The sequence below is a fragment of the Boleophthalmus pectinirostris genome, unplaced genomic scaffold, assembly GCF_026225935.1.
Source record: "Boleophthalmus pectinirostris isolate CB_2022bp ecotype Guang Dong unplaced genomic scaffold, ASM2622593v1 HiC_scaffold_6, whole genome shotgun sequence".
Taxonomy (NCBI): Eukaryota; Metazoa; Chordata; class Actinopteri; order Gobiiformes; family Gobiidae; genus Boleophthalmus; species Boleophthalmus pectinirostris.
The window spans coordinates 29,574,594-29,601,074 of record NW_026571447.1 but is presented as its reverse complement, the minus strand read 5'-3'; the positions used below and the strand labels follow the sequence as shown (position 1 = coordinate 29,601,074).

General features: G+C 40.2%; 1 protein-coding gene across 1 annotated transcript; it reads right to left on the bottom strand.

The window, feature by feature from the left end:
- Positions 1 to 3,642: 3,642 nt before the first annotated feature.
- Positions 3,643 to 20,664, bottom strand: si:dkeyp-69b9.3 (myocardin). The gene is made up of 15 exons (XM_055163904.1): positions 20,610 to 20,664; positions 14,655 to 14,708; positions 13,737 to 13,789; positions 13,487 to 13,553; positions 11,409 to 11,534; positions 9,768 to 9,967; positions 7,503 to 7,643; positions 5,974 to 6,136; positions 5,638 to 5,785; positions 5,347 to 5,491; positions 4,709 to 5,275; positions 4,492 to 4,574; positions 4,255 to 4,411; positions 4,124 to 4,178; positions 3,643 to 4,043 (listed from the first exon to the last, which is right to left on the bottom strand). The coding sequence occupies exons 1-15, from the start codon at positions 20,662 to 20,664 to the stop codon at positions 3,643 to 3,645; spliced, it is 2,415 nt and encodes an 804-aa protein (XP_055019879.1).
- Between the last annotated feature and the right edge of the window lie 5,817 nt (positions 20,665 to 26,481).

Genomic DNA, 26,481 nt, shown 5'->3' with positions numbered 1-26,481 from the left:
ATCATTTACAGGGCTGTTACCTTGGGCACGAATAAGTTACATTATAAATAAACACAAAAAGGCATGTATAGCAGCAAAGTGGCCCACAGAGTCTCAGTTGTGTTTGACCCTGTGTTTCTATATGAAGTCTAAATAAATATGCCTGGAAATGTAAGGACGCATTCACAACACTTTTAATTCGATTTCAGTGCAGGAGCCTATACATAAGTTTATGGGTGATTCACTGTTTTGATATTAATCTTTAAAAATCCATCTTATTCAACTGAGCTTAATGACGGTTTTTGTTTCATGGTTATAGGCCCAGTAATTACACCCATATTAAAAATAAACCAGGTCAACAAATCTGACATCCTAATATAAAAAAGTGCCCATACATTTTCGCTGGGCAAGTCAGAAGTCAATGATAAAACTTGTAATAAGTTATAGTTTTTGCTGTAATATTAAAACGTGGTTGCATTATTCAAACACTTCTGCTCCAAGAAGGCACTGGCCAGAGAAACTCTACATTTTTTGATTAACTTTATGGACTAATTTGGGTGTCTTGTATGTTTTTTGTATCCGGTTTTGTCTTTTAAACTATAGACCGGATAATATTTGTGTCTGAAATAAATAAATAAACAAAACAGGTACATGTACTGTCAGTAAAAAAAGGCAATATTAAAGGTTTTATATTATCCAAAACTGATTGAATGCTGTTGTCTCCTCAAAAACTGGAGTTGTGTGTTGGTACATTCACACGTTTGAGTAATCCTGCATTTCCAAACTCTAAATGCTCTGTTCCAAATTAACATGTGATGTCATGAAGTTGTAGTTTTCATACAGCTACCTTTTACCTTTTGTTCAAATTCCAATTCTAAAATTATCCAAATAATTCTAGTGAAGGTGTATGGAGTTTAAAAACAGTGGGACATTTCTCAAATTACTACATGACATCACGAGGTGGATCAGACAGTTTTCAGTTTGAGAGAGCTGTTAAACATGTGGAAATGAAACAAAACACAACTCCAGGTATGTTTTCGACGTGGAAACATTATAACATAGATCAGAAAATAAAGTATTATGGGCCCTTTACTGTGACAGATTTGTGGACCTTTTCACTGGCAGAAATGATAATATATGGGGATTTTTTTTCTTTCAGTAACAGTGATTCGCCCATAAAGTTGTAACGGCTCTTTCCCTCCATCTGAAATAATGACATTGAATTTTGTAATGCTGTGAGCTCAACCTATTAACCAGTGTTTAACTAGTCCAACACAAGGAAACAGCATGGGCCTTCAGGCTACAGCTGGACGTCTGTCGCAGTGGAAATGAACAAGAGAGACGACAGAAAACACAGAAGCAATGGAAGACACAGGAGGTAGCATCTTACTCTCCCGCCCCACTCTCTTTTTATGCACCAAACTGCTTATTGATCACTATGATTTTCACAGCAACCCGTCCGCATGCTGGTGTACTTTTCTGATATTATTGTGGTCAAAGCGTTGTTATACAGCTGCAGTGCAAACCGTGCCTTCTCCTTCAGGTCACATTTGGACAGCTACTTAAACGTACGCTGTGGAACTTTTTTGTTACACAGTCCCATCTGCTTGTCTCCATGGAGATAGTGTTGCTTTGTTTTGTAATACAGTACTTATCTTACATTAAAATACCTTGGAAAAACAATACATTCTTACAGATCAGACCTGTACCTTGGCCTGCTGGTTTCCCCTGCTTGTCTCCATGAATATAGATAAGCCTCATTTTTTATTTTATTTGACCTTTGTTTATCCAGGATAGTCCCACTAAGATTAAGAATATCTTTTTCTAGGGAGTCCTGGTCCACAAGCGACTGTAGTGTGCATGTTTTTAGTGCTAGGGGAAAACAAAGGCAATGCAAACTCCACATAGAAAGGCCCCGCACCACCCCAGAATCAAACCCAGGACCTTCTTGCTGTGAGGCGAGAGCACTAACTGCTTTGCCTCCAACATAATCCCATACTGTGGAGCATTTCTGGCACAGCAGTAACATCTGTATGGAAACAAGCAGGTGGCATGTTACGCAGTGTACCTTTAAACAGATAAAACCCTGCAGCATAGAGGTCACATGATATTGCGCGCAAAAACAGTGTTTGAAATGACATACAGTTAAAACACATAGGACTGTACTAGAACAGCTCTTCAATAATCAAAATGAGTCCGGAGGAAGCTTTAACCGAAATCAAATTGCTCAAATACATCAAAATAAGAGGAAAATAAATATTAGATAAGATCATTTAAATAATAAAAGTTACCATTGCACTGATAAAAAGTGCCGTGTAACAATTTAATTCATCCATCATCTTTATGTGTGGAAATACGTATCAATCTTCCTTCCTCCTCAGTTCTTGGCCCCTCCTCATAAGCAGTGTAGAGTTTTTGAAATTCAAAATCAAATCAAAGACAAATTATATAATATATTATATTAAAATTTCACTTAACATTTTTGCCATTTCTGAACTTTCCATGTGGCAAACAGGGCTGTACTTGGTCCATTCAAAGAGAGCTATTTACGTGACGCATATGGGATAATCAGGGAATATAGTTTTGGCTCAAAAAGTCTGATTTACTGAGCTACCAATCGCACTAAGACATTTATGCATTTGAAAAGCCAGGATTAGTCAGAATGAGGCAAACTTTCTAACAAAAACAAAAGTTTTTCTACAACCTGGACCACTTTGTCCTTCATTTGGCTGACATTGTACTTTGGTGTTGTTGAATGGAAAGCCAGGCTCGGTTGGTACAAAATCAAAGGGAAAAACATGTATTTAGTAAGTCACATTGGTCTGATTGGAGCATTGGCACAACTGGAACTATTTTGAGAATGGTTGATTTCTTTGCTGGAGAACAGTGACTTGAACAAGGTAATAATAATGTGGAGGTTCTGATTACTTGGGGTAAAATTGTCCAGCGGCGCTCGCTGGGTTCGGGGCTAAAATAGAATGTCAAAAATCTGGACTTAACTGAGTCGAGCCTGTGAGCTCTGTGAGCTCGGCTCAATGACTGACACTCCGACAGAGGAAAACGGACTGGACCAGAGCGTTTGGCAGAGATGGAGACAATACACTGTGTGTTGACTCACACAAACAGCAGAGTATGTGCAGCTCGTGCCAGCGCCCCCCTGTGGGCCGACTGTGCGTCTGGCTCTGGGGTCAGGGCTGAGCAAATTACCCACACTGTAACAGTCTTTATGAATGAGTGAGTCACACAGAGTCGACACTCGCTGCAGTCAAACAGCTCTGGAGATGAGTCAGAAACAACCATCTCCAGAGCTGCCAAAGGCACATTTGTATTATGGTTCAGGTTTCTTACATTTGACTCTTATGGCTCATAAGAGTTTCATGTTTGATTTCTATGGTTCAGATGTTCCATAGTTTTTACTGTAAACATTGGTTTTATATTAAATCAGCAGCACAGAGATGTGCTGTCATTTCTGATGGAGTCCAAGTGCTTTAAAGAATGCATGGTAATGTCTGTGTGCAGAGACAGTCCATCACTGAGCTGAGGGCTCGTGTAGTGGCTCTCGACGTTGCGTGGAGCCGGTGAGGAGCTCTCAGCTGTGGTTAGATGAGATCGATAACAGTGTTTTCTTGTTGAGATGTTTATATCAGTGTTCTTCACACACATTCACCACTGCTCGATCATCAGATCCAGCACCCGATTGACGTTCAGGTCCGAGTCCAGGCTGAAGTCGGGCTCTACAAATGGAGCAGTGGGTGGAGTCAGCAGGCCGCAAGTGAGCGTCTCCAGCCACTCGGCTGCGTCGAAGGGAGGAGGAGCACGCCGCTTTCGTGACTTTCTGTTTGAAGGCAGTGGCGAGGTGCAGAGGGGGGGTGGGGGAGGAGCGGGGACTACCTGAGCCTGAGATATCACAGCTGGAGAAGGGGGCATCTCCAACAGCAAAGAGGAGCAGAGAGGAGAGGGGAGGAAGCTGTCATCTTTGGGCTGCAGCTGATCGCTCTGAGGAAGAGGAGAGTGGCTGGGGGCAGTGTCTGACGAAGGTTTGCCATCGCATACAGCAACAGAGTCTACATGACAAAATATGTGAAAAAGATGAAACACCATAACAAATAAAAGTCATATTTCAGCTTGTTATCCTGATACTCACCATTGCAGGAGATTGGCTCATCCAGTATGTCGTCTATTGACTGGCAAGGGTCCATCTGTATAATGACAACACAAACCCACTCACTCACTGAACAAAAGCACGTCTCATGCTGCTCTTGAGCTGAGTCTGACCTGTGCTTTCTGAATGGCCTCCTGGAGCTCCTCTTCTAAACTTCGCACTGTGGGCGACGACTGCGCTGGGCTCGCTGTGATCTGCACAGGCAACTCAAAATCCTGACCAATCACGTCGCACGGCTGGCAGCAGTAAAGCTGTGTACAAATGAGAGGACTTGTGTTTGAACATATTGTAAAGTGAGTCGCCAATTCCTTTTTATATGTATTGCCAGTATGATTCTTACCTGTGTAAACAACTCTGCTTCACTTCTGGGCTTTTCTGTCAAGCATCCTGAGTCCTGTTGCAAGAAAGGATGTAGAGCGCCCCCACGTGACAGCTGTGTGAAATAAAAAGAGTTTTGACTTATGTGTTTGACTGATTCTAATGAGAAAAACTTAAACCCTAGTCTTTCTCTTAGGATTAGTTCTTTATTTTGTAGTATAAGCACATCATTACAGGAGGAGTATTCACCTCGCTGGAGTTGTTTAAATGGTCTCTGGGCCTGCTCTTCATGCGCTCCCTCATCTCCAGCTCCACGCTCAGCTCCTCTCGCTGCTGCTGCTGCTGTTCAGTCTCTGTCCTCCAGGGGGTCCCGCACTGCAGGGGTGAGGACGATGACATAGGCAGACTGGGACTGGGGGTCCCTGAGGCAGTGCTGGCAGGAGCCAAGAACACGGTGCAGGGCTCACCTGCCAGACTGACTGAAGTGGCATTTGTAAAAGCATTAGGGATATCGCTCAGGATCCCACCAGGAGCGTCGCTCACAATCCCATTAGGAATTTTGCGGTTGTGGATGTAAATGTGTTTACTTGGGCACTGGCTGGGAGAGTCGGATCCAGAGCTGGCACTGGAGATGGGGCTCTGGTTTGGACTGAGAGACGTGGACAGTGTCTCCGTGGCGATGCCCAGCTGGCAGAGGGGGGTGGGGCCCACACACGGCTGGGGCAGCTGGAAGGGCCTGAGTCTCTGCAAAAGAGCAGGCTTTGTGCCAGACACTGGGAGGCCGCGCTTACGCAGCTGCTGTCGGAGCTCGGACACCTAAAGAAGAGCACAGGTTAAGTACCAGGATGAAGAGAACCATCTGTCCGTGCACATTTAGAGAAGCTCACCGTCAGGTCCACCAGGTTAGCAGGCAGCAGCTCAGGCTTAGCCACAGGTTTGGGGTCTGCAGGGGGCTGGTTTGTGGTGGCAGGGACCGGCTGTGGGTTCAGTGGCAGAGCTCCAGATGACTTCACCTGATCACCAGCATCTCCACTGGAGAAAACATTATATATGTAAATATCCATCCCACTGATCTAATAGATGATATTTACACTGTTTCTAATGCACAAATAATCCCACAGAGTTTGTTTGGCGTAACATCTGTGTGTTACTGTTGTTTCAGAGCGAGTTGTACAAACCTGGGCACCACTGTGATCTGCTGCTGTTGTTGTTGTTGGTTTTGGAGGATTTGCAGTTGGAGGAAAACCTGCTGCTGTTTCACTAAATGGGAATAGGCCGGGTCTAACGCCGGGGTCGAGGGAGGGCTCTTCTGTTTGGCTCCTGCCCCTGGAAATACACACAATATATTAGAGCAAACAAGTGGCAAGCCTAAAATCCTACATGTTTTTATATTTGAGATGTGAAATGGAACCATTTGCAAACATCAGTTATATTGTTTTATTGTTTTTTATTGAGAGGTCCAATCCCCAGTATCAGTGAAAGCATGTGGTGTGATTGGCGTGTTGGTGAGGTACCTGTTGTCCCAGATGTTCCTCTTTGGTCCGGAGGAATGTATTGATGATATTTCAGCTTCTTCATTTTGGGTTTGGTGTCCCGCTGTTTCCGTGGACGGGGCATCTGGTTTAAGTCGAGGGAGGGCAGAGCGGAGGTGCAGGTTGGACTGGACGGCCGTGCTGCCTGTGAACAAAGATTTCAGGCTGAAACCTTTTCTCTATCGTGTAAAATATCATGCGGTTTGACAGTAGTTGGCCCGTATCAGGGTTAAACGTGACATGAAACCTACAAAAGGAGTATTCTAGCTCCGACACAGAGGCGTGCAGCTGCGTGTGAATGTGTTGACCTACAGGCCACTCCACTCGTGCACATTGACAGTAATGAATGCAGAGCAGCTTAGACAGAGCTTTGCATTGGACTAAACAGGTGAAAACTCTTCACACAAGGTTAAAGAGTTGAAGGAGACATGTGCAAAATCCCACTTATGAGCTTTTGACTGTGCTCACTTGTATTTCTTCTTCATTAGTTTACTCTCAGTTTTATTTTCTAATGATGCATGTTTTAGAAATCCTGTATCATCTTGCATTTGAGGCTCGATTGCATAGAAAAAAAAATCAGTTTTCACCTAACCTCTGTCTCCACTCACTGCTCTGTTTGCCTGTCATATCCAAAATGATTACTGGTTAATATGGATGGACCATGAGTGTCCTTGATTGACTAATTCAGCTGTCAGTCATGTCCATGTGAAAAAGGGGCGATTCACCAGTGACGATCCTCACGTCTTTGTAAAGTTTTGAAGTGTGCATTCTGGATCCCACCAACTGCTCTGTACTAACTTGCAATTGATTTTAAAAAAATAAAATAAAAATTAGGTATCACTTAATAATAAAGTGCCACAATAAACATCAAACTAATCATTACCTAACCTTTTTTTAATATTTATGAATTGTTCCTAAAATATCTATTCGGTACAAGTTAATAGTTCTTTGATCATTAACTTAACATTAGTTGTTTACAAGAAATCTGTGTATTAATGTTTTAACGAACAGAAAACAATCTATTAACAAATCGTATTACTATTTGTTTATATAAAAGACACATTATTATTTAACTTATTGAAAAATCATTCTTAAGTCATATATGTAGAGCTAAAAAATGTTACGTAACCATTTGTCATGAATAAAAACGTGGATTTGAAAATCACTGCTTGTTATGGTGAAATGCCTCGTCTCAGTTCTGCCGTTTTGAACAAGAAGTCGCTCATTTCTATTATTAAGCCGTTTTTGTTCAGTAAAATGTAAAGTAATGATCTATATTACATTATAGCTTAATACTAAATGCCCCCCAAAAAGCTTCTAATGTCTTCTTTAACCTAAACCTATGTACTTGCTGTTAAGACAAAACACTCACTGATGAGAACAATGAAGAGGACCCATAAAAGCCATTACCATTTTCATATTCACAGAGCTTTATACAATTTTAATGAGGCAGAAATGTGAGCACTTTCCTTCGAGTGCGACACTATTAGCGAGCAGTGGCCTGAGCTCACCTTTGGCAGCAGGGGCATGGTCGCTGAGGGGAGGTACAGCCCACTTGGTCGGACACTTGTTGCCATGGCGCCAGGTTCACACACTGTAACGCTCAGAGGATGTCGGATGCCCTCGGTTGCCGGGAGCAACGCCAAGCCAGACTGTAGGGAAGGAAACAGGATGATGCAAGAGCGTTTAGTAAATCAGGTTAATGTTATGCAATTGAATTAATATCTTTGTATTAGACAGAATGACTCAAAGATAAAGATGTCCCATTTACACAAGGATAAATAAATAAGGCTCATTCATGCCCAGCCAACTGCACAACACTGGCACAAGAATATATTAGTTTACAAATTGGCTAGCAACATTTTACTCCCACAGTGTTGTTGTTGTTATTTTTTATTTATTTATTTTTTTTTCTTTAATAGGTGCTAAAATTCAGTGGTTTTGCTTGAATGTGTGGCTTTTTCAGATGTGGTCTTTTACCTGCATGTTTGCCAGGAATATTATTAATATGTTATTATTAAACTAGTTTTAACTATCCATTAATTCAAGGAACGTCTGTCTGTGTGTCTGTTTGTTTGTTTGTTGTACGCGCAACTCTTGTCGATTTCAAATTTGGAGGGTGTTGTCCTAATGACATGGGTGTGTGCAGTGCCAATTTTCATGTTGTTAGGACAAAAGATGCCAAATCTGGTAAAATGAGTGATATATTTTAAGGTGTTTATGGTTAAAATTAACAGTTCTCACTGAATCATTATTACACTGTTAATTAGTTTTATTTATTTTGTTTAATTCTTGCACTTGACAGAGTAGCTCTGAATTTCATTATACTGTATAATGACAATAAAGGCTTTCTGTTCTATTCTATTCTAAAATCATTGAAAGACATGCATTCTGACTGGGCTTGCCTCTCCGCAGATCTAACTGTAACCAGTAACTTTGTCTGGAGATGCTGGTTTTCATGGTGATAGATAGGTTTAATGCCATAGTGTAGAACATTCTAGGCAAAGCAATAACATTTCCATGAAGACAGGCTGGAGGTAGACGCTCCACCAGAAAAGTTACACAATGCACCTATAACATTTGGAAAACCATTGTCATAGTGACCAAGGAGCCAAAAATTCACTGTATTTGTTGTAAAATATATTTATATGGCATAGATCTGTCAAAAGTATTAAAAATCAATTGTAATCAATATGTTAAAAAGAAACTACTGTAGCTACTCATTTAAGCAGGTATCAATACTAAAACTGTCATAGGTATACCTTTCCTGAATCGCTTTAGAATGATTCATAAGCTGATTCAGAACAAGACCACATAGACTGGTATATGCACATGGATGACTATAGAAAGTACCTGGACACAGATGTAGGACCACATGATAGTACTATGATTCAATATCGAAAGGTACAGTCTGGAATTTTGGACATAGGACCTCATTTCCTGGTTAGTCAGAGTGTTGGAGACATGTGGAGACACTTTTTAAAATATTCCATCCAATCCTTGTATTTGCAGAGGTCGCTGGTGGTAGGCTAGTGCATGTCAATGGCCATAGTTAGGCTGCCACTAAAAACAGTCTTACCCACTCCACAAAGCACCCAAAGCAAATCTATTATTACGCCAGACTGTCGATGCCAATAAAATTATTTTAGAAGTGAAACCAACCTTGCATTTGAAGGATTTATGTCCTAGCAGCAGCAGTGAGTTGTACTTCCTGATAAAAAGCTTGGCAGCGGTGGACTGATATATGAGAAAATAGTCCCTCAACGTGCGATGATTCATGCAATGCAAGGATAGTTTTATTTCAAACATTATTCTGTCAACACAGACATTTACATCAACAGTCTGGCATAATAATAGATTTTCTTCGGGTGCTTTGTGGAGTGGGTAAGACTGTTTTTAGTGGCAAGATAACTATGGCCATTGACAGGCACTAGCCTAGCACCAGCGACCTCTGGAAATACAAGGACTGGATGGAATATTTAAAAAGTGTCTCCACACGTCTCCAACACTCTGGCTAACGAGGAAATGAGGTCCAATGTCCAAAATCCCGGACTGTCCCTTTAAAATTACATTTGGTTGTCTAAAGAGTGTTTTTTATGGTCACTGAGGAATCAGTATTGAGTATCGAGTCTAATCCTCATCGAAATTGATTAGAAATGTTTGTATCGTGACAACACTAATATGGCACCTGTTTGCTCTGTCTCTCTTAGTTAATTCCACTTCAGCTCGTTCTCCTTCACCCCAGTTGTATCGACTAGAGTGGCATGCCCCCTCACCTGAGTGTGACCCGGGCTGTGGTGCAGCTGTGCGCCCGCGGCAGAGAAGTCACTTAGTAACTGTTCACCCGAAAGCAGCGGTAACGAGGGGAAGGCTGCTGATTGGTGGGTGCCGTGCTGCTCCGTGGGCGAGCAGGAGGAGGAGCAAGAGGAGATGTCATCTTCGAAGACATCGGAGGGCAGGGTGAAGCAAGCGTTACCTGAGGATTAAGGATGTCAAGATTATTACAATATTATTAGCTTAAGAGACCTCAACTTTACTTTATCCTTCAGAAAGTTTGATATAGTAAACCAGGTCTTAAACTCTGCCACAGGGGTCACTAAACTTTTTTTCTCTCTGGGGGCCACATTGTTGCTCCTGGAGATCCTGCAGATTATATTCTTTGAAAACCGCCGCACTTTCTTTACATATCAGACAAACTGCATGGTCTCTACACTGAACAAAAAAATAATCGGTCGTGCACTGTTCTTTGAAAACTCTGCACTCTCTGTCAAGTTTTTGTACATTAACACTCGCCATTTTGCTGTCCTTAACTGTTTGATTTGATTTCAAGCTTCTCAGGTTTGGCAGCAAAAAAATCAACAAAATACAACATGCAGATGTGTTATTATTTGCTGAAAGTAATAAGCCAACAACTTTTGAGAACCAGTTCAAGTGGTGGGGGACAGAGGGGCTGGTGGGGCAGGTCAAAGGGGCATGGAGGGCCGAAGTCAGTCCACGAGCATTAGTTTGATGACTAGTGCTCTAGAAAGAAAATTAAATGACCTACGACAGTGTTTCCCAAACTTTTTTTCTGGGGACCCATATTTTAAAAGTCGCAAACCTTCACGATCCAAGTCAGACCATTATTGAACATTAATGAGGAGATTTTATAGTTGAATGAGTGATCGTGTCTCTCTGAACAATTAGTATGACTTAAGTTTTAAACAATGAAAAACACTAACTGAACCAGCAATAAAAGGACCCATAAGTCACATTAAATATAGTCCTGTATAGCGCAGACCTACATGCAGATCGTGACAAGACGACCTACAAAAATCTCTTGTGATCTCAGTCTTTGGGAAACACTGACCTACAGTATATTATGCTATTTTCTGATCTGTTATAATGTTGTTTCCCCATCAAAACATATGGTTGTGTTTTGTTTCACTCATACATGTTTGTCTAAGACACAAAAATTGCATATTTAGGCTGTGTTCATCTCTCAAACACAAAACACTCTGTCCTGTCTTGTGGTGTCATGTAGTAATACAGGAAGTGCTCCACTGTGTTCTTAAACTTACACCTCCACTAAAATCATTGGGATAGTTTCAGCTCTGGAATTGCCCTCATCTCCACTGAACAAAAGGTAAAAGGTTTTCGAGGAGGTAACAACATTACAACATGGCTCAGTATAAAAGCTCACAAGAGTGGATTTTGCATAATTATATAGGGCCTTTAAATATCCCCCTGTGGTTTGGTCAGTGATGTGAAGAATCATGAATAATCCTTATATCGTGTTGTTTTTCTCACAGTAATCTAATCACTAAAATTTGATATCCTGACATCCTCACTGAAGGTATTGAAAGTGAAGGAAGGTAAGGTCACAGAGAGATTGAGAGGGAAAATAGAAAAATGTGTGCGCGTGCCTGTTCACTCACGGTTCTCTAGGGGGAGCCGGTGGTCCTGCTGCTGCTCGGTGGTACTAGACAAACGTGGGACTCTCTCAGCAAGCTCTGGAGCCTGCCGCGCCTTCTTGTGCCGGTGGGTCCCACACACACTCCTCTCTGTAGGGGGCAGCAGAGCAGAAAGTCAGCACCAATCAACACGAGGAGGGCGGCAGATGGGAGATCGGGAGAGAGAGGAGGGGGGGGCCAGAGCAACAGGATTCTCAACATATGTGAGGTGAGCATGCACACAGCTTCGCCCATAGGCTATTAGTCAAAGTTCAGACAAGCAGACGAATCAAAAAATAGTAAACACTGGTGCACCCTGGGAGATGGCGTCCTCCTTATGCACATAATTACGGGCCCGCGCATATCAGAGTGGTGGATTTAAAGGGCACTGGGAGACGGCGGAGAGAATCAGCCATTTGAAAAGGTGGTATTATAATAAGAAGAATACAAATGGAAAAGTCATGTTTGATCAAGGTGCAGAGGGGAAGTAGGAGAGATAACGAGAGAAGAGAGAGTGACATGTGAGTAATGGGGGAAAACGATGCGTCTGATCCCCAAATGGGCGGGTTTATCATGAGCTGTCAATCACTGATATGTTTGCTGGCGCCGCTGTAACACTGTATAACAAGGTCACCAGTCGATATAACTGACAAGTGATGTTACAGAAGCCTAGTCTACAAGATGCGGATACAGTAAAGGGATGCTCTGTTTAGTTTCTTTGAGCAATGAATTTGTCTCTTCAAAATAAAAGGTACCAGTTTATAATAAATAATAAATCTACATTATGACTACATCGTATTTAGACTTAAAGAGCATATATTATACTATATCTGATCTATATTATAATGCTGTTTACTCATCAAAAACATCCCAGAGTTCCCAGAGATGTGTTTTTGTTTCATTCACATGTTTAACACACAAACCCTGCATATTTAGGCTGACTTATTCTCTCAAACAGAAAACACTTTGTTCTACCTTGTAATGTCATGTGATAATACAGGAAGTGCTCCACTGTATTTTTAAACTCCATGCACCTTCACTAGAATCATTTGGATAATATCAGCCTTTGCCAGTTGCTACTCAGTTAAAGGTAAAATATTGTTATTGACTTGAAAGCTACAGCTTCATTAGTCTGATTCATCAGCCGGTTTTACTTCGTGGAAACTGTCTGACCTCGCAGCATTAGGATTTGTTCGCTCAACGGTAGGCAGGTGCTTTCTTTATTTAACCATCGCTGCTATTTGGTTGTGACATATGAAATGCGCGGCTTAGCGAGGCTAACTGGTATATTAAGCTTTTCCCAAATCCCATAGGAAGAAGGGCAATAACATCTTTCCCTTTGATAAAATTCACCAAACATTCTCTTTGTTCCGGCTTTAAATCCTCGATCTCGGGAATCGTTGCCAACACAGAATGTATGTCTCTTCACTGATTGGCTGGTGCCCGGACTCGCACTTCCGGGGGTTCTTGCAAACTGGAGAGAAATGAAACTGCACAGAGGCACTAGGTAACGCCAGCCTGGCTACCGCTTCATGACATCACAAGGTGGAACGTAGCATTTTGAATTTTGGAGATGTAAACAAACTAATATTAAAGGATTATTAAAACGTGTGAATGAAAAAAAGCAAAACAAATGGTATGTTTTTGAGGAGGTAATAATGTTCAAACATGTCTTAAAGCTCACAAGAGTCTTATATTTCATGTAATATAGGACATTTAAATTATGCTTTTTTTTTTAAATAACTACAAAGTCAATATTTAGGCAGCAGACAAATCACAGACTTATATTTTAGGTAACTGCTGCATAATTCTATGTTTATTTGTCGATTAGAAACATACTGACAACTGTTTAACATATTTAAGCAGATAGTTGTGAAGGCTATTGATGCGTGCATACTTATACGCCAACATACATCACTTCAGAATCAAGTATAAACTGGGACTAAACCTGGACTAACCCAGGATTAAACCAGAATCGAACCAGTGGCCTAAAGTGTTTTACTCAACTGATCTCGCACACAAAGAGAGATATGCAGACATCAGTGTTAAAGGCGGGTCATCACCTTTTGCAGTTTCAGCGTTCACACCACTAGGGGGCAACTTCTGAGTGGCACCGTCATCAGAGAGACGCTGCATCAGAGGACAGCAAGTCAGTCCCACAGGCACAACCCACAGTTCATATTACAGTCACTCAGTACAGCTGCTACACTTTTCTATAACATGTGCAAAGGGGTTTACTTAGATTATTTGTGTTCATTTATTCTTAGCAAATAGTCTATTTTTACTGGATTGTAGGAAAGAAAATTTGCATACCAGAGCTTCACTCTTTTCGTCTTCTGTTTTCTGAGATGGACTGGTAGATTTTCCTGTATAAGAAACTGTATTTGAGAAAAGTGTGCCTGTGTTTTTCCTACAGGGTTCTCATATAGTTAACAAATCCATAGTAAAAACACAAAAAACGTTGTACCAAAGTGTTATCTGATTATCTCAAACTAACAGCCTAATGTAGTATAAAGCAGGTCTCCAAAGGTCTGCAGTAATAATAAATACAGCTGGAGAAGTATTTAACCACAGTTTAGACCAAAAGGCACATTAAAGCTGCATCGTGTAACTTTCCTGATAGAGGTTTCACAGCATGCTTGCTTTCAGGGAGATATTATTGTGTTTATTGCTTTATATTTCCAAATTGGGCATTAATCTTATCTAGCTCAACAGAGATAAGCAGATGAAGCCACCAGGTCCAGTTACAGGTCAGATCTGTGGAGAGGCAAAAGCCCAGTGATGGTAAGAGAGGATGTTTTGAAAGTTTGTTTGTTTGTTTTTACTTATAAATAAAACTAAGTGAATAAATGCAACATCTTTTAATGCTATACTGTAGAGCAATAACATCTCTATGGACACAAGCAGAAAAGTTACACAATGCACCTTTAGGTTTAAAATGTGTTGAAAAACCACAACACCGGTGCATTGTTTACAATCGAGCCAGTTGTTTGAAGCATAGATCATGTTGGTTATAGATTTTATGGATATTTCATTGTTTTGACAGCACAACACAGCAGCAGTAGAGAAGATGACCACCATTAGACCAATAAATGGACTAGAAGCTGTCAGTGTAAAAAATGTGAATGACATTTAGTAATCAATGGGAAATGATTAGTTAGTGAGACAAACTGTCCGCACGTTATTCATGTGATACGAGCTCAATGCAGAGTGCACGACACAAACACTCACCCAGATCTGCATTGATCTCATTCTGCCTTCGGTTCTGGATCCTCAACTGCAGCACTGCATCAAAACAGACAGAAGACATATTAAAATACAGTACAGCTGTAAAACACGCCATAACCTAATCAGTTTGATTGTTTACAATTAGCAACATAACAAGGGTTTTCTGCAACAGAATGTGCTGTTTTGATTGTGTCTCATACTGTCTCTAAACCATGTTCTGAAATATACTTTTATTACCAGTAGTTTAATAGTTTATATGTCAGTAATTTCACAAGTACCATGAATAGAATCTTGCTTTATAAAATCTTATTTGCAAATGTAATCACACACAATCACAGCAATTTGTTTTTTTCCAAAATATTATTCCATAGTTTCCTCTGCATTTGATCAATGCTTCATTGCTGCTGGGAGAACCTGTGAGGAGCAGTCTGGAACCATCTCCAGATCTAGACTTCCTGTCGACTACATGGTTCCATAACACTTGAATGGTTTGGGAGGTTTCAGTAAAATATTGTGCCTTATACATTTAATTTAAGATATGTTTAATTTACAGCATAAAATGTTTACACTGAAAAAGGTGACTTCACTTTACCACACTTTATAACGCTGTAATAACTATATCTATTTACAGCCTTAAGCACTGTAAACCGCATTGTGTTGCTTTTTTTTGTATGAATAGCGCTCTATAAATAAAGTTTGATTGACTGATTGAAGCATGAAGAAGGAGTTAATGAACAAGTAGTTTATTTAGAATGATTCAGGCTCAGTGACTAATAAACAGGTTTGGTTAGTTAAGTAGTAACTGAGCCTGAATCATTCTTAGCAAACAATCTGTTCATTATGAATGTCTTTCTTCAGTCATTCATGAAGTCTTTCTTCATTCATTCTTCATCATCATTATAAAGTGTTACTCCTACTTTTGTCTAGGTTGAACCATTCTGTTGTTTTGTGAGTTTTGTGAATGTGCCTGCGTGCCTTTAAACTCTTGATCGATACTGAATCATACATCCCACTGTAAGACGAGGCACAAGTTGAGCAATCCCAGAAATCGTGATCACTGATAATGGACACCCTTGGCCCTTGACTTTGCAGTAGATTTCATGTTGTCTCAAATGGCCGCCCTGCACGCTGTATCAACATGCAGCCCACAAACAGGTGAAGCTGGGCAGGACCACGGGAGACCTGAGAGGGACGGGGGGACGATGGGTGAGACAGGAGGGAGGAACAGGGGAGACGGAGGTAGTTCGAGCCACTAAACTATTTATCTCTCCGTGAGTCTATTTCTGTGGGCCCATCCCCCCGTCAGCTGTCCCTCTCTCTCCACCAAACCCCACACATCCCCGACCGCTAACGTCATAGTGGTTTGTGCTACTGCTAACTCCACTCTTCGTGCTCTACGGCTATTATATTACATTCAATTTATGCGCCTATATACTTTTATTATGTGCAATTGTCTGAGAAGTTTTCAGAAACCTTAGCTGTTTTTGATACATTAGAGGGTTGAGCTTGTGAATAGATTTGAAAATATTAAATAAATCGTTAGTTTCAAGCAATTTGTGCCACTTTTAACTGTCTACTCTTCTTCCTCTTCACAGAAAATCACCTATATTCATTCAATTAATTAGCCTGATATATACTGTTTTATAATTTGTAATAATCTGAGAAATTATGATGAAATTGTGTCTCAAACTATAAAGCAGCCAAAAGTTATATTATATGTTTGATAATGTTTAATGCGCAAAATACAGAATTTATAGAGTAATCATCTTAGATTTGCAACTGTAAACAAATCTAATGGATCGTTGCCGAATGTAATTTGCTGTAAACTCCATAACTCAAGCCCTACACACTGTCTTTTTTGCCTTTTTTGTATTTCATATGTTGTAACACGGTGGTAGTTTGCTAACAACCAGCTCTTCCCTGGTGATTACTTTGAATATGATAACATGATGCAACATGAAGAAAGATGATCCAAAAATCTGATTTTACGTGTTTGCACTCACCCTCTATTGTCTGTGAAAAGATTTACTGGATTGTTTAGACGTGAGCTGATCTATATTTTGTTTTACATTTCAACAATCATGACAGTAAGTGAAATTAAATACTGAATTTATTATTTATTAGATTCAAAAATAATATAAATGTTATGATTTGGGTGAAAAAATACTCCATAATGTTATTTATTCTCTATCAAGAGTTCATCAGTCGGTATAATTTTGACCTTGCTTCATTTCAGTTCTGAAGACTTTAATTATCCCCCAGGGGCTGTTCATTTGAGCAGCACCACACAATAACAACAGTTTAACACAACAATCACACAACACGCATACACACATGGACGAGCCTATTCGCAACACGTGGTACCATAAAACAAATCCTTGCAATAACACACGACGCAGTGCAAATTACCAACGGAGGCTTACCTACGATTTTAACAGCCTAAACGCTATAGTCGAACCTCAATCAGGTTTTCAATTTCTATCAAAATCTCAAAGCAACAATAGAACTTGATTGGCTGGACTTCTAATCAAAAAGTTAATACACATCTAAAATAATGGATGGTTGCAGCCCTAAATGTATCTGAATACTAACATGACTCATATTTCTCATCTTTACATAACATTGTTGTGGTGTAGTGGTGGAATCCCATTACTTCACTGCTCGAGACTGCTCTGGTCTTTAACAGCGGCACCAGTCTCACATCAGCGAAACAGCCGATTAGTGTGTGACTATGTACAGACACTGAGCGCGGCAGCTGCCCCCAACAATCACGTTTTCAGCAGGTGGTCACACACCTAGGGACCCTCTCGTCTCACTTCCTCTTCTTTCTATTTTACCAGCCGTTTGCAACAGCTGCCTGGGAACGCCACCGCACCGCACAACTTGTTTGGAAGCTTGCATAAGGTCGCAGAGGGAGAGAAAGTTAGTGTTTAACATAAATATGGGAAAATGTGGAATCAGCTGAGAGGCAATGAGAGACCATATTGTGTGTCCCTGTGTAACATCATTATATTAAAGCAGAGGTGGGACCAAGTTGTCGTTTTGCAAGTCTAAAGTCTTTGACCTCAAGTCTGAGTCAAATGCAGGCAAGTCCAAGTTGAGTCTCGAGTCACTGTCCCATAAGTCCAAGTCAAGTTCAAACCATTTGCTTTGAGCTTCAAGTCATTTCAACTTTTTAAACCAAAGTACCAAATGTAGCTTTGATTTTTGCAATGTATATGATTTTTTAACTTATTTTGAAACATATTTATATAGTTGTAGAAATACTAACTTTTCCTTTTTAAGTTTTAGTTTTACTGTGAATCATTACGGTCAAAACAGAAAGAATTCAGATTTAAAAGTGCTTAACAGTTATTTTGTCATGTCGTCTGCACTGAAATGGAAGGATCATGTTCTCTGTAGTTCCCCCTGTTTTACTGTATTGTACTGCATATTACTGTAGTACATTTGAGTATCACAGTACTTCATTTACATCCAAAGTACCAAACAGAAGTGGAGGGACATGTTCCAGTTTGTTTCTGTAAATTTCAGCACCGCATTTATCAACTGTAAAGAGAAAAGTATTTTCTAAAAACATATATATTTTTTAGGAAAAGCATCAAGTTTTCTCAAGTCACAGGCCCCAAGTCCGAGTCAAGTCCTGAGTCATTGACCTTCAAGTCCAAGTCAAGTCCCGAGTCTTAGTCCATTTTATCAAGTCAAGTCTCAAGTCCTAAAAATAGTGACTCAAGTCACGACTCGCAAGTCCCCACTGCTGCATTAAAGCGAAAAGCATACACCAAAGTTGGTGCTGCTTCATTATGTTTCAAAAGATGTCGCAAAATTCTATACGCCAATAATATTTAATACAGATGGAGGGCAGCTAAAATGAATATTGATAAAAATGCTTTGGGGTCTAGTCACGTCACTAAAAGAAATGATCAGGTTTAACAACTGAGAAAATAAAACTGTTATCACAATTATTTAGTTTTATTTAAGTAAACTCAGTGCACATTTTGAACACTTCCATTTATGTTTGAGAGAAGACTGAAGACTGATTTTGATCTGATTATGATTCATGTAAGTAGATTCATGAGAGAGATAACTACAATTGTCTGCTGCTGGGGAGTTCCCACTTCACTGTGATTGGATAAATTCATCTGTCACTCACTCAGAGCATTATGTAGGTTGGCATATAGGAGGAGAGGATGGAGAAAGTGTCTGTGTTTGAGCAGTGGGACGCAAATATACAAAGAAGCACTGCATCCTAACATGAAATCATATCACCAAAATACCATATTGTCACAACGATCAGATCAGAATACAGATTTAATGTTTGGCATATCGTACAGTTCAAAGCTAAACTAATACAAGAACTTTCCAAAGGTTTCCAAAGCCATGATATAATGCCGTTACCTTCTCAAAAACAGACCTGGAGTTGTGTTTTGTTTGTTGTTTGAGTAATCCTGCATTATTAGTCTATCTACACCTCAAAAGCTCACAATGATCTGTTCCATCTTGTGATGTCATGAAGTTGTGAACAGCTACCAGGACTGAAATCATCCAAATAATTCTAGTGAAAGAGTATGGAGTTTAAAAACATGAAAGCACTTCCAGTATTACCAGATGGCAGAAGGTCAAACGACAGAAGAGCGGTTTCTGTTTGAGAGAAGAACTCAGCCCAAGTATGAAGCATTTGTGTGTTAAACATGTGTAAATGAAACAAAACACAACTCTACATGTTTGTAATGAGGAAACAACATCATAACATAGATCAGAAAATAGTATAATATGGATGCTTTAAGAATTGATCTGGTTTCATAAATTTACATTTCAATTCCACAGCCCTACAAATGAACTGTAAATGTTAAATATGCAGTCCATGTGAGACCTCCCAAACCAATACATAGTGCAATATTTTTATCAGATCTAAAAGCCTTTGATCAGACTGTGTCAAAGTGATATAAGAGAAAAACTTTTTCTTTGTGATCTGTTGTATAGAGCCACAAAGCAGATCAACGTCACTGTTTTCAAACTGTTCACGTTCATGTTACAGACACTTGAGCATAAAGGAGCGAGTGACACACCCTGAACCCCGATCGATCCACACTGCAACTGTATGAATCACATAACAGTCAGATAGAAGGAGCTGGTACTTCACTTATAATACTCTTGTTTGTGGAGATGTTTGCTCTCTCAAAGGAAGGTTGACAGATCAATACTTTCATATGACACTGTAGTGTTGTTGTGTCCTTGGGCAAGACACTTCACTCGCCACTTTACAGGGAGGAGAACTAAGCAAAGTTAACCTGTGCACACTGTAGTGGTGCCCTTGGATGCTTACATAAGAATACAGTATATTGATTGAGTGAGTGACTAATCAGCAACACTTCTGTCCATCTGCCCCAGGGCGACTGTGGCTAGTATCTTACCATTAGTTGTAGTTTGAATGAATACTTAAACATGTAGCGTTTTGAGTGTTATAATTATTTTGTGTAGTCTGAAGTCTTAATATTATGTTAATGCAAATATGTTTGGTATAGTGCACAGGGCCATTTCACCATCACCATTTCATCTCAGTGGCAAAACTCTGATCTGATTTCTGGAGTTATCTGATTGTTTAAATGTCATGTAAACTGTTATCTGATGTGAGTAATCTGATTTCACTTCTGTGCAGGTTTTGACTAGAGGAAATGTGGCAAAAACATAAATGAAAGTGAAAATGTTGGAATAGTTAAATATATTTTAAATATTTTACATATGCTTGTACTTTTCTTCTAATACTATAAATCCATTGATTGACTGACGTGTCACCAGATGTTTTTGATGTTCAGATTAATTTTGTGCAGTAAACATACACCAAAAAAAACTTGTCTCCAATTGTGTTATCTGCTTGTTTTGATTTTTACTGGCCATGTAAAAGTTGCCAGTGCTGTGATTACTTGCAATAGATTTCTCTTGGTTTTCTTGGCTTCTCACCTGAGCGGAACTTGTTTCTGATGAGCAGTGACCTCTCGGAGGCCGCCAGGGTCATGGTGGTGAGGAGCAGGGGCCGGAGCGGAGAGAAAGACTAGAACCAGGAGAGGAAGACTCTGCTGCCTCTTCTCTCCTCTCTCTACGTCTGCAGAAAGAAAGACACAGACGCTGGTCAGTGCACTGACACAAACACGCACTGATAATTTGTAGTGACATCAGGCTGAAAGGGGGGGAAGAGGGGCTCTGCATGCATGTCTGTGGGAGAATGTTCAGCTGTTGCCATGGTGACACAATGCACACATTTGTAATAAATACCTCAATAAAATTTAAGACAGTCTGAAAATTCAAGAACAATATAAAGTGAAACAACACATTTTCACGAACCTGTGATGTGTGAAGTGTTCATGGTTCTGTTTGATTTTTAACAAAAAAGGTGAGAGTGACTACCCGAAAAACTGTCGGCTAACACTAGTAAGTGTTAACTTGTGACTGTAACGTTATTTGAGAGACTTGTTTAACAGCACAAATCAGTTCACCTGTTGTAGTTCCGACTAAGTCCGTTCTTTCTGGTCAGATTGTGTAAAAATAAAGGTCATTATTAACTTGGGCAACAGAGCTTCAGACAGAGCAATGCCTCTAGTTAGCTTTACCCCCCCCAAGGAATATTAATGACATCAGCTGCAAAGTATCAACTGAAAGTCACACACACAAAGAATCTCAGACCTCAATAACAGCAGCATAGCTTCCCTGTGGACATCCTGTCATGATCACACTCTCACTGCAGCCCAAGTGGAGAAACAGCCAATGACACATGGATTTAAACAGACAGACGAGCTTTTAGTCAAAGAGTCAGCTCCAAAGTGGCACCGTGATGGACGCAACCCTGATCCGTCCTCTTTTGACGTCTACGATGAGCCCTGCGTTTGGGTTGTTAGTTGTGAGGGACAAACGTGAATTGCAGCAACTTACAGCATCCCTCTGGACATTTGCACAGAGGCAGGAAATCCAAAATTGAAGTTAAGATATGAGAAATATAGGGAAATACTTAAAAATGAAACCACATTTCCGATTCAAATTACCCAGTGATCAATGAAAAGACAATGTTTGATCTTTTACACACTACACGCAGATTTCAAACACCAACAAAAGTCAAATACTGTTTCATTCATGCAATCAAAACTGACATATTTAAGACAAAAATGCATCAAATTGTGAATGCAAAAATGTCACTTACAGCCAATGGAGTCCCTTGCAGAGATTGAGAGAGGGGCAGGTTAGAGGACAAGACAGGCAAATGTTTGGATTCCTTTAGTAAAAATACATCCCATTTATGTTCATATCCGTGTCATTGGTTAAGTTAAAATCAAGGTGAAGAGGACCGGCGCTCCCTTCGTCCCCTTGCTGTAGTCTACTCACCCTGGATCTACTGTCTGTACCTCTGGCTTCAATCCTTGGCCCTTCTCCCTGTCCGCCCCCAAAGCATCCTGGATCCGAGGTGCCAACTGCAGCCGACTGTCAAACTTCACCCCTCCCCCTTCGAAGTGGCGTGTCCCGTCCTCCCCCCCACTCAACCCACTCTAAACCCCCTCTCGTCGTCCCCCCGTCCTGCACACACACGCCCCTTCCCACTTGTCATCGGCTGACCACACCAGCGCAGAGTTTGAGGAGTTTGTAGTGTCCAAAGTAGAGATGTAAAGATAGTCACAGGGCTGCAAAATACAAAATATTCTGTCTTATTCTGCATAAAAATGATAACCCTGTAGTTTAGATCTGTACAAATATGTTCTGAAATGTGATTCTTGTATTAGTTTTCCAGTTGAACTCTTTCCGTCCTTTCACTTGGGAACTTTGAACAGAATCCTATTATTAAAACATAAATCGCAAATCTAATCACAGTCGCAATGCTTGTCAGAAAAGTTAAAATGAATTTTTTTCCTAAATCGTTCAGCCATGTTTAGTTGATTGATGATTGCAATTTTTCTGTCACAATATAATAAAAAATAACAATGATAGAGTGGACATCTCTTATCCCACTGGAGAGGATTTTGTGCTTTTTCTATTTTAAGTGGGCACTTTGTTGTATGCTGGTTACATATTTGTTGTGTTTAAAAACTCTACTCATTTTTTGGGGGGAAAAACCCATCTCTTATCTTGTAATCCACTCTTAAAAGCAAAAATAAATCCAAAACATAAGCCATGTAGAGCTTTTATCAATAGTGATTTCATATATCTGGTTAATCCATATATCGTTCATTCATTCGTTTTTCAAAATAAAACCAAACATAAGAAAATGAAATAACAACAATTTTCTACAATTATTTGTCTCCAAAACCAAAATGAAAAAACGGATAATGATTTGTTTTTTTCAGTTTTCGATTTTGTGTTTAAATGAATAATGGAAAAAACGGATAACAATTTCTTGTTTCCGTGACTTAAACTGCGATGCTGGACTGAACCAGGACTGAACCAGGACTGAACCAGGACTGAACCAGGACTGAACCCGGACTGAGTGTTGGGATGGGCCCGGAGGTGTGCCTGCATAGACTGTCGGATGATCAAAACTGAGACCAAGACCAGACCAGGACCAGACTGGGACTGAGACCAAGACTGAGACTGGGACTGAGCCCGGAACCAGACCAGGACTGACACCGAGACCAGGACTGAAACCGAGACTGGGACCAGACCAGGACTTAGACTGGGACCAAACCAGAACTGAGACCAGAAGTGAGACCAGAACTGAGACCGGGACTGAGACTGGGACCAGACCAGAACTGAGACCAGACCTGAGACCAGTACTGAGACAGTAATTGAGACCGGGACCAAATCGGGACTGAGACTGGACCCAGAGCGGGACTGAAACCAGGATTGAGACTGGGACCAGACCAGAACTGGGACCAGGACTGAGACCAAGACTATGACGTCTGGTCCCAGAATCATTATCTGTTATCCAAATTTTCATTTTGGTTTTGGAGACAAATAATGAAGAAAATTGTCATTTTTTCGTTTTCTTATTTTTGTTTTTGTTTTTGAAAAACGAATGAACGAAGGATACACGGATTCTTGTCACATACTTGAGGGAGAGTAAAGTTACGAATGAAATATTCCCTTTTGTTTGGTCATTTCTAAAGTAATAGTAGGGATGTAACAATAACGAAACATTGTGATATTGTATCGTAAAAAGTTTCAGAGTAATATCATGGGCTGTCACAATATATAGAATTACAAGTTCTTTGCTTAAATGTATTGTTTTATAATAGTACATATACAATGATTCATTTCAGTGCAGACAACATGAAGAAATATGTTTGTACTTGACCTCTTGGGATTATGATGGTAATGATTCTTACCAAAATCTTGTCAAGGTATTTTTTTTTAAAAAGTGTCCTATATACAATTACATTAGTCTATCCAAAATATCACAAGAAATATCAAGATGTATGTCGTGACACTATCATACCGAGAGATTATCGTTATCGTTACATTCCAAATAGTAAGTGAAGGGTTTGACTTCCTTAATGTGGTCATAATGTTAAGATGACACTATACAGTATTACACAGCGCTGTGAGGAGCCTGGGGCATTGGGACTCAGATCAGTACAGCTTCAGTTCCAAGTTCATATGCTCCTGTCCCTGTGAGTCACCCTCCTGGAGTGATTTAACAGCTCTGGAGTTGTCCTATGCGCGTGTATGTGGTGGCATGACAACACCTATAAGAGTCAGAGGTCACTAGGCCAGTCAAGAATTTTTTGGGGGGATTAATATATTTTTTTCAATGCATTAATAATGAGAATTAGATGGAAGTTCATGGGGTTGAATAAGTAAGGACTATACAACTCTACTCTATCTTGTATATTAACTCAAGGCCTGCTTACACCTGTCCTGAAGCAGACTGGGTTTGGCACTGGTTTAGTCCTAGTTTAATTCTGGCCTATTCCAGGTATAGTTCTGGATTTAGTCCCAGTCTAGTGCCAATTTTGATGTAGTGTGTGCCAGGGTGAACTCAGCTTAACAGTTTTTATTTTACTGTAGGTTTTTTTTTTTACAATTAATTGTGAAAAGGGTTTAATGTGATTATTATTGTTTACTGTGATGTTTTTTGAAGCAATATATCACTCTTTAACATTTGTTATTGTGACCAGGCCTATAGGAAGCCGTCCGTCCGCACAGTTTACAGTTAGAATCAGCAGTGGATAGTTTGGCTTCACGCTTACAGCATTTAAAGTAATGTGTGAATCTAGAGTGTTAGCCTGAAGGTGTGCCTATGTGGCCTAGAGCATATTCAGAGAGGGAGAGGAGGTAGAGAGGAGGGGAGAGAGGAGGGGAGAGAGGTGAGAGAGGAGGGGAGAGAGGGAGGACAGGAGCAGGAACGTGGGGGTAGTGAAGTTGTACTGCAGCACCTGTTGGCTCCTTTGACAGACAGGTTGGTGTGTGCTGCTTCAGCAGGTCACTGAGGGAGGAAGGGGACCTCATGGGGGTGGGCTCGGGTGAGTACACTGCAGAGAGGTGAAAGGGAAGAGTGACACAAAACCTGAGACTATGGACTGCTACACTGGCTAATCTTTGTTAAAAGATTGGATTAGTAATACTACTACTATCCTACATTTTGTTTTACAATTGTGCAACACTCTCTTCCATTTTATAAAGAAGTTGAAATGTTTAACTCTGGGCCGATACATGAATTATGATACTTAGTTTGTGCTATTGTACTTTGTTGTACTGTTACTAATTTATTTGTTTCCTCTTGCTGTATTTATGAATATGGACTGGTGTCAAGATGACGCTCTAATAAAGGAATAAAAGGTCGGCATAATAAGCTCAAGCTTCAGTCTACACCGTTTCAGTCAGTGTATGTTAAATAATGTCAGAATAAACCTGTGACCGAAATAAATTAATCAATCAATCAAAACATTTTCATACAGTTTTTTAAAAATATATAAATCACCCCAAACACACTTATCATTTTGTATAATTTTTTGATAAATAAACGATATTCTATTCAGCCCCCCAGGTTGTTGACTGTTCCACAGTAAAGCATTAAACCTATTTATTTCCATCGAGACAAGCAGGTGACGCCAAGCCTGATTCATCAGCCGGTTTCACCTTGTAGAAACCGTCTGACCTCGCAGCATTAGGATTTGTTCGTTCGACGGTAGGTGGATACTTTTTATCATTTATCCAATCGCTACTATTTGGTCGTGACGTATGTCCTGCGCCGCTAACAGGGCTAACTGGTATATTAATCCCGTAGGAAGAAGGGCAATAACATCTTTTCCTTTAATGAAATTCACCAAACATTCTCTTTGTTCCGGCTTTAAAAACTCAATCTCAGGAATCATTGTCAACACAGAATGTATGGCTCTTCGCTGATTGGCTGGTGCCCGAACTTGCACTTCCGGGGTTCTTGCAAACTAGTGTATTCTGATTCCTGACCTTGTCGCTGGAGAGAAATGAAATTGAGCGGAGGCATTAGGTGGTGCCACCAAGTACAGGGTAAATCTGCTAACATAATAGGGCCCAGATTATACTACTTTCTAGTCTATGCTATAATGTTGTTTCCTCATCACAAACATACCTGGAGTTGATTTTGTTTCTGTCACAAATGTTTAACAGACATAGCCATATATTTAGACTGAGTTCTTTTCTCAAACAGAAAAAACTGTCCCTGCGATGTCATGTAGTAATAGAAGTGCTCCACTGTGTTTCCATACAGCAGTTTGAGTTTTGGAGATGTAGACAGACTAATAATAAAGGGTTACTCATACATGTGTGAATGCATCAAAACCCCAGGTATGTTTGCTGATAAGATAAAAACATTTTTTGTGTAATACAGGACCTTTAAGCATAATTTGGTTTTGGTGTATGATTATCTTCAACT

Excerpts from the sequence above, each read along its gene's own strand:
- si:dkeyp-69b9.3 (XM_055163904.1), bottom strand. The coding sequence starts at position 20,664 with ATGACCCTGGCGGCCTCCGAGAGGTCACTGCTCATCAGAAACAAGTTC. Across the intron at positions 14,709-20,609 it reads CAGAAACAAGTTCCGCTCAG|TGCTGCAGTTGAGGATCCAG; the intron begins GTGAGAAGCCAA and ends GTTTTGATGCAG. Across the intron at positions 9,968-11,408 it reads CCGGCTCCCCCTAGAGAACC|GTAACGCTTGCTTCACCCTG; the intron begins GTGAGTGAACAG and ends CTTAATCCTCAG.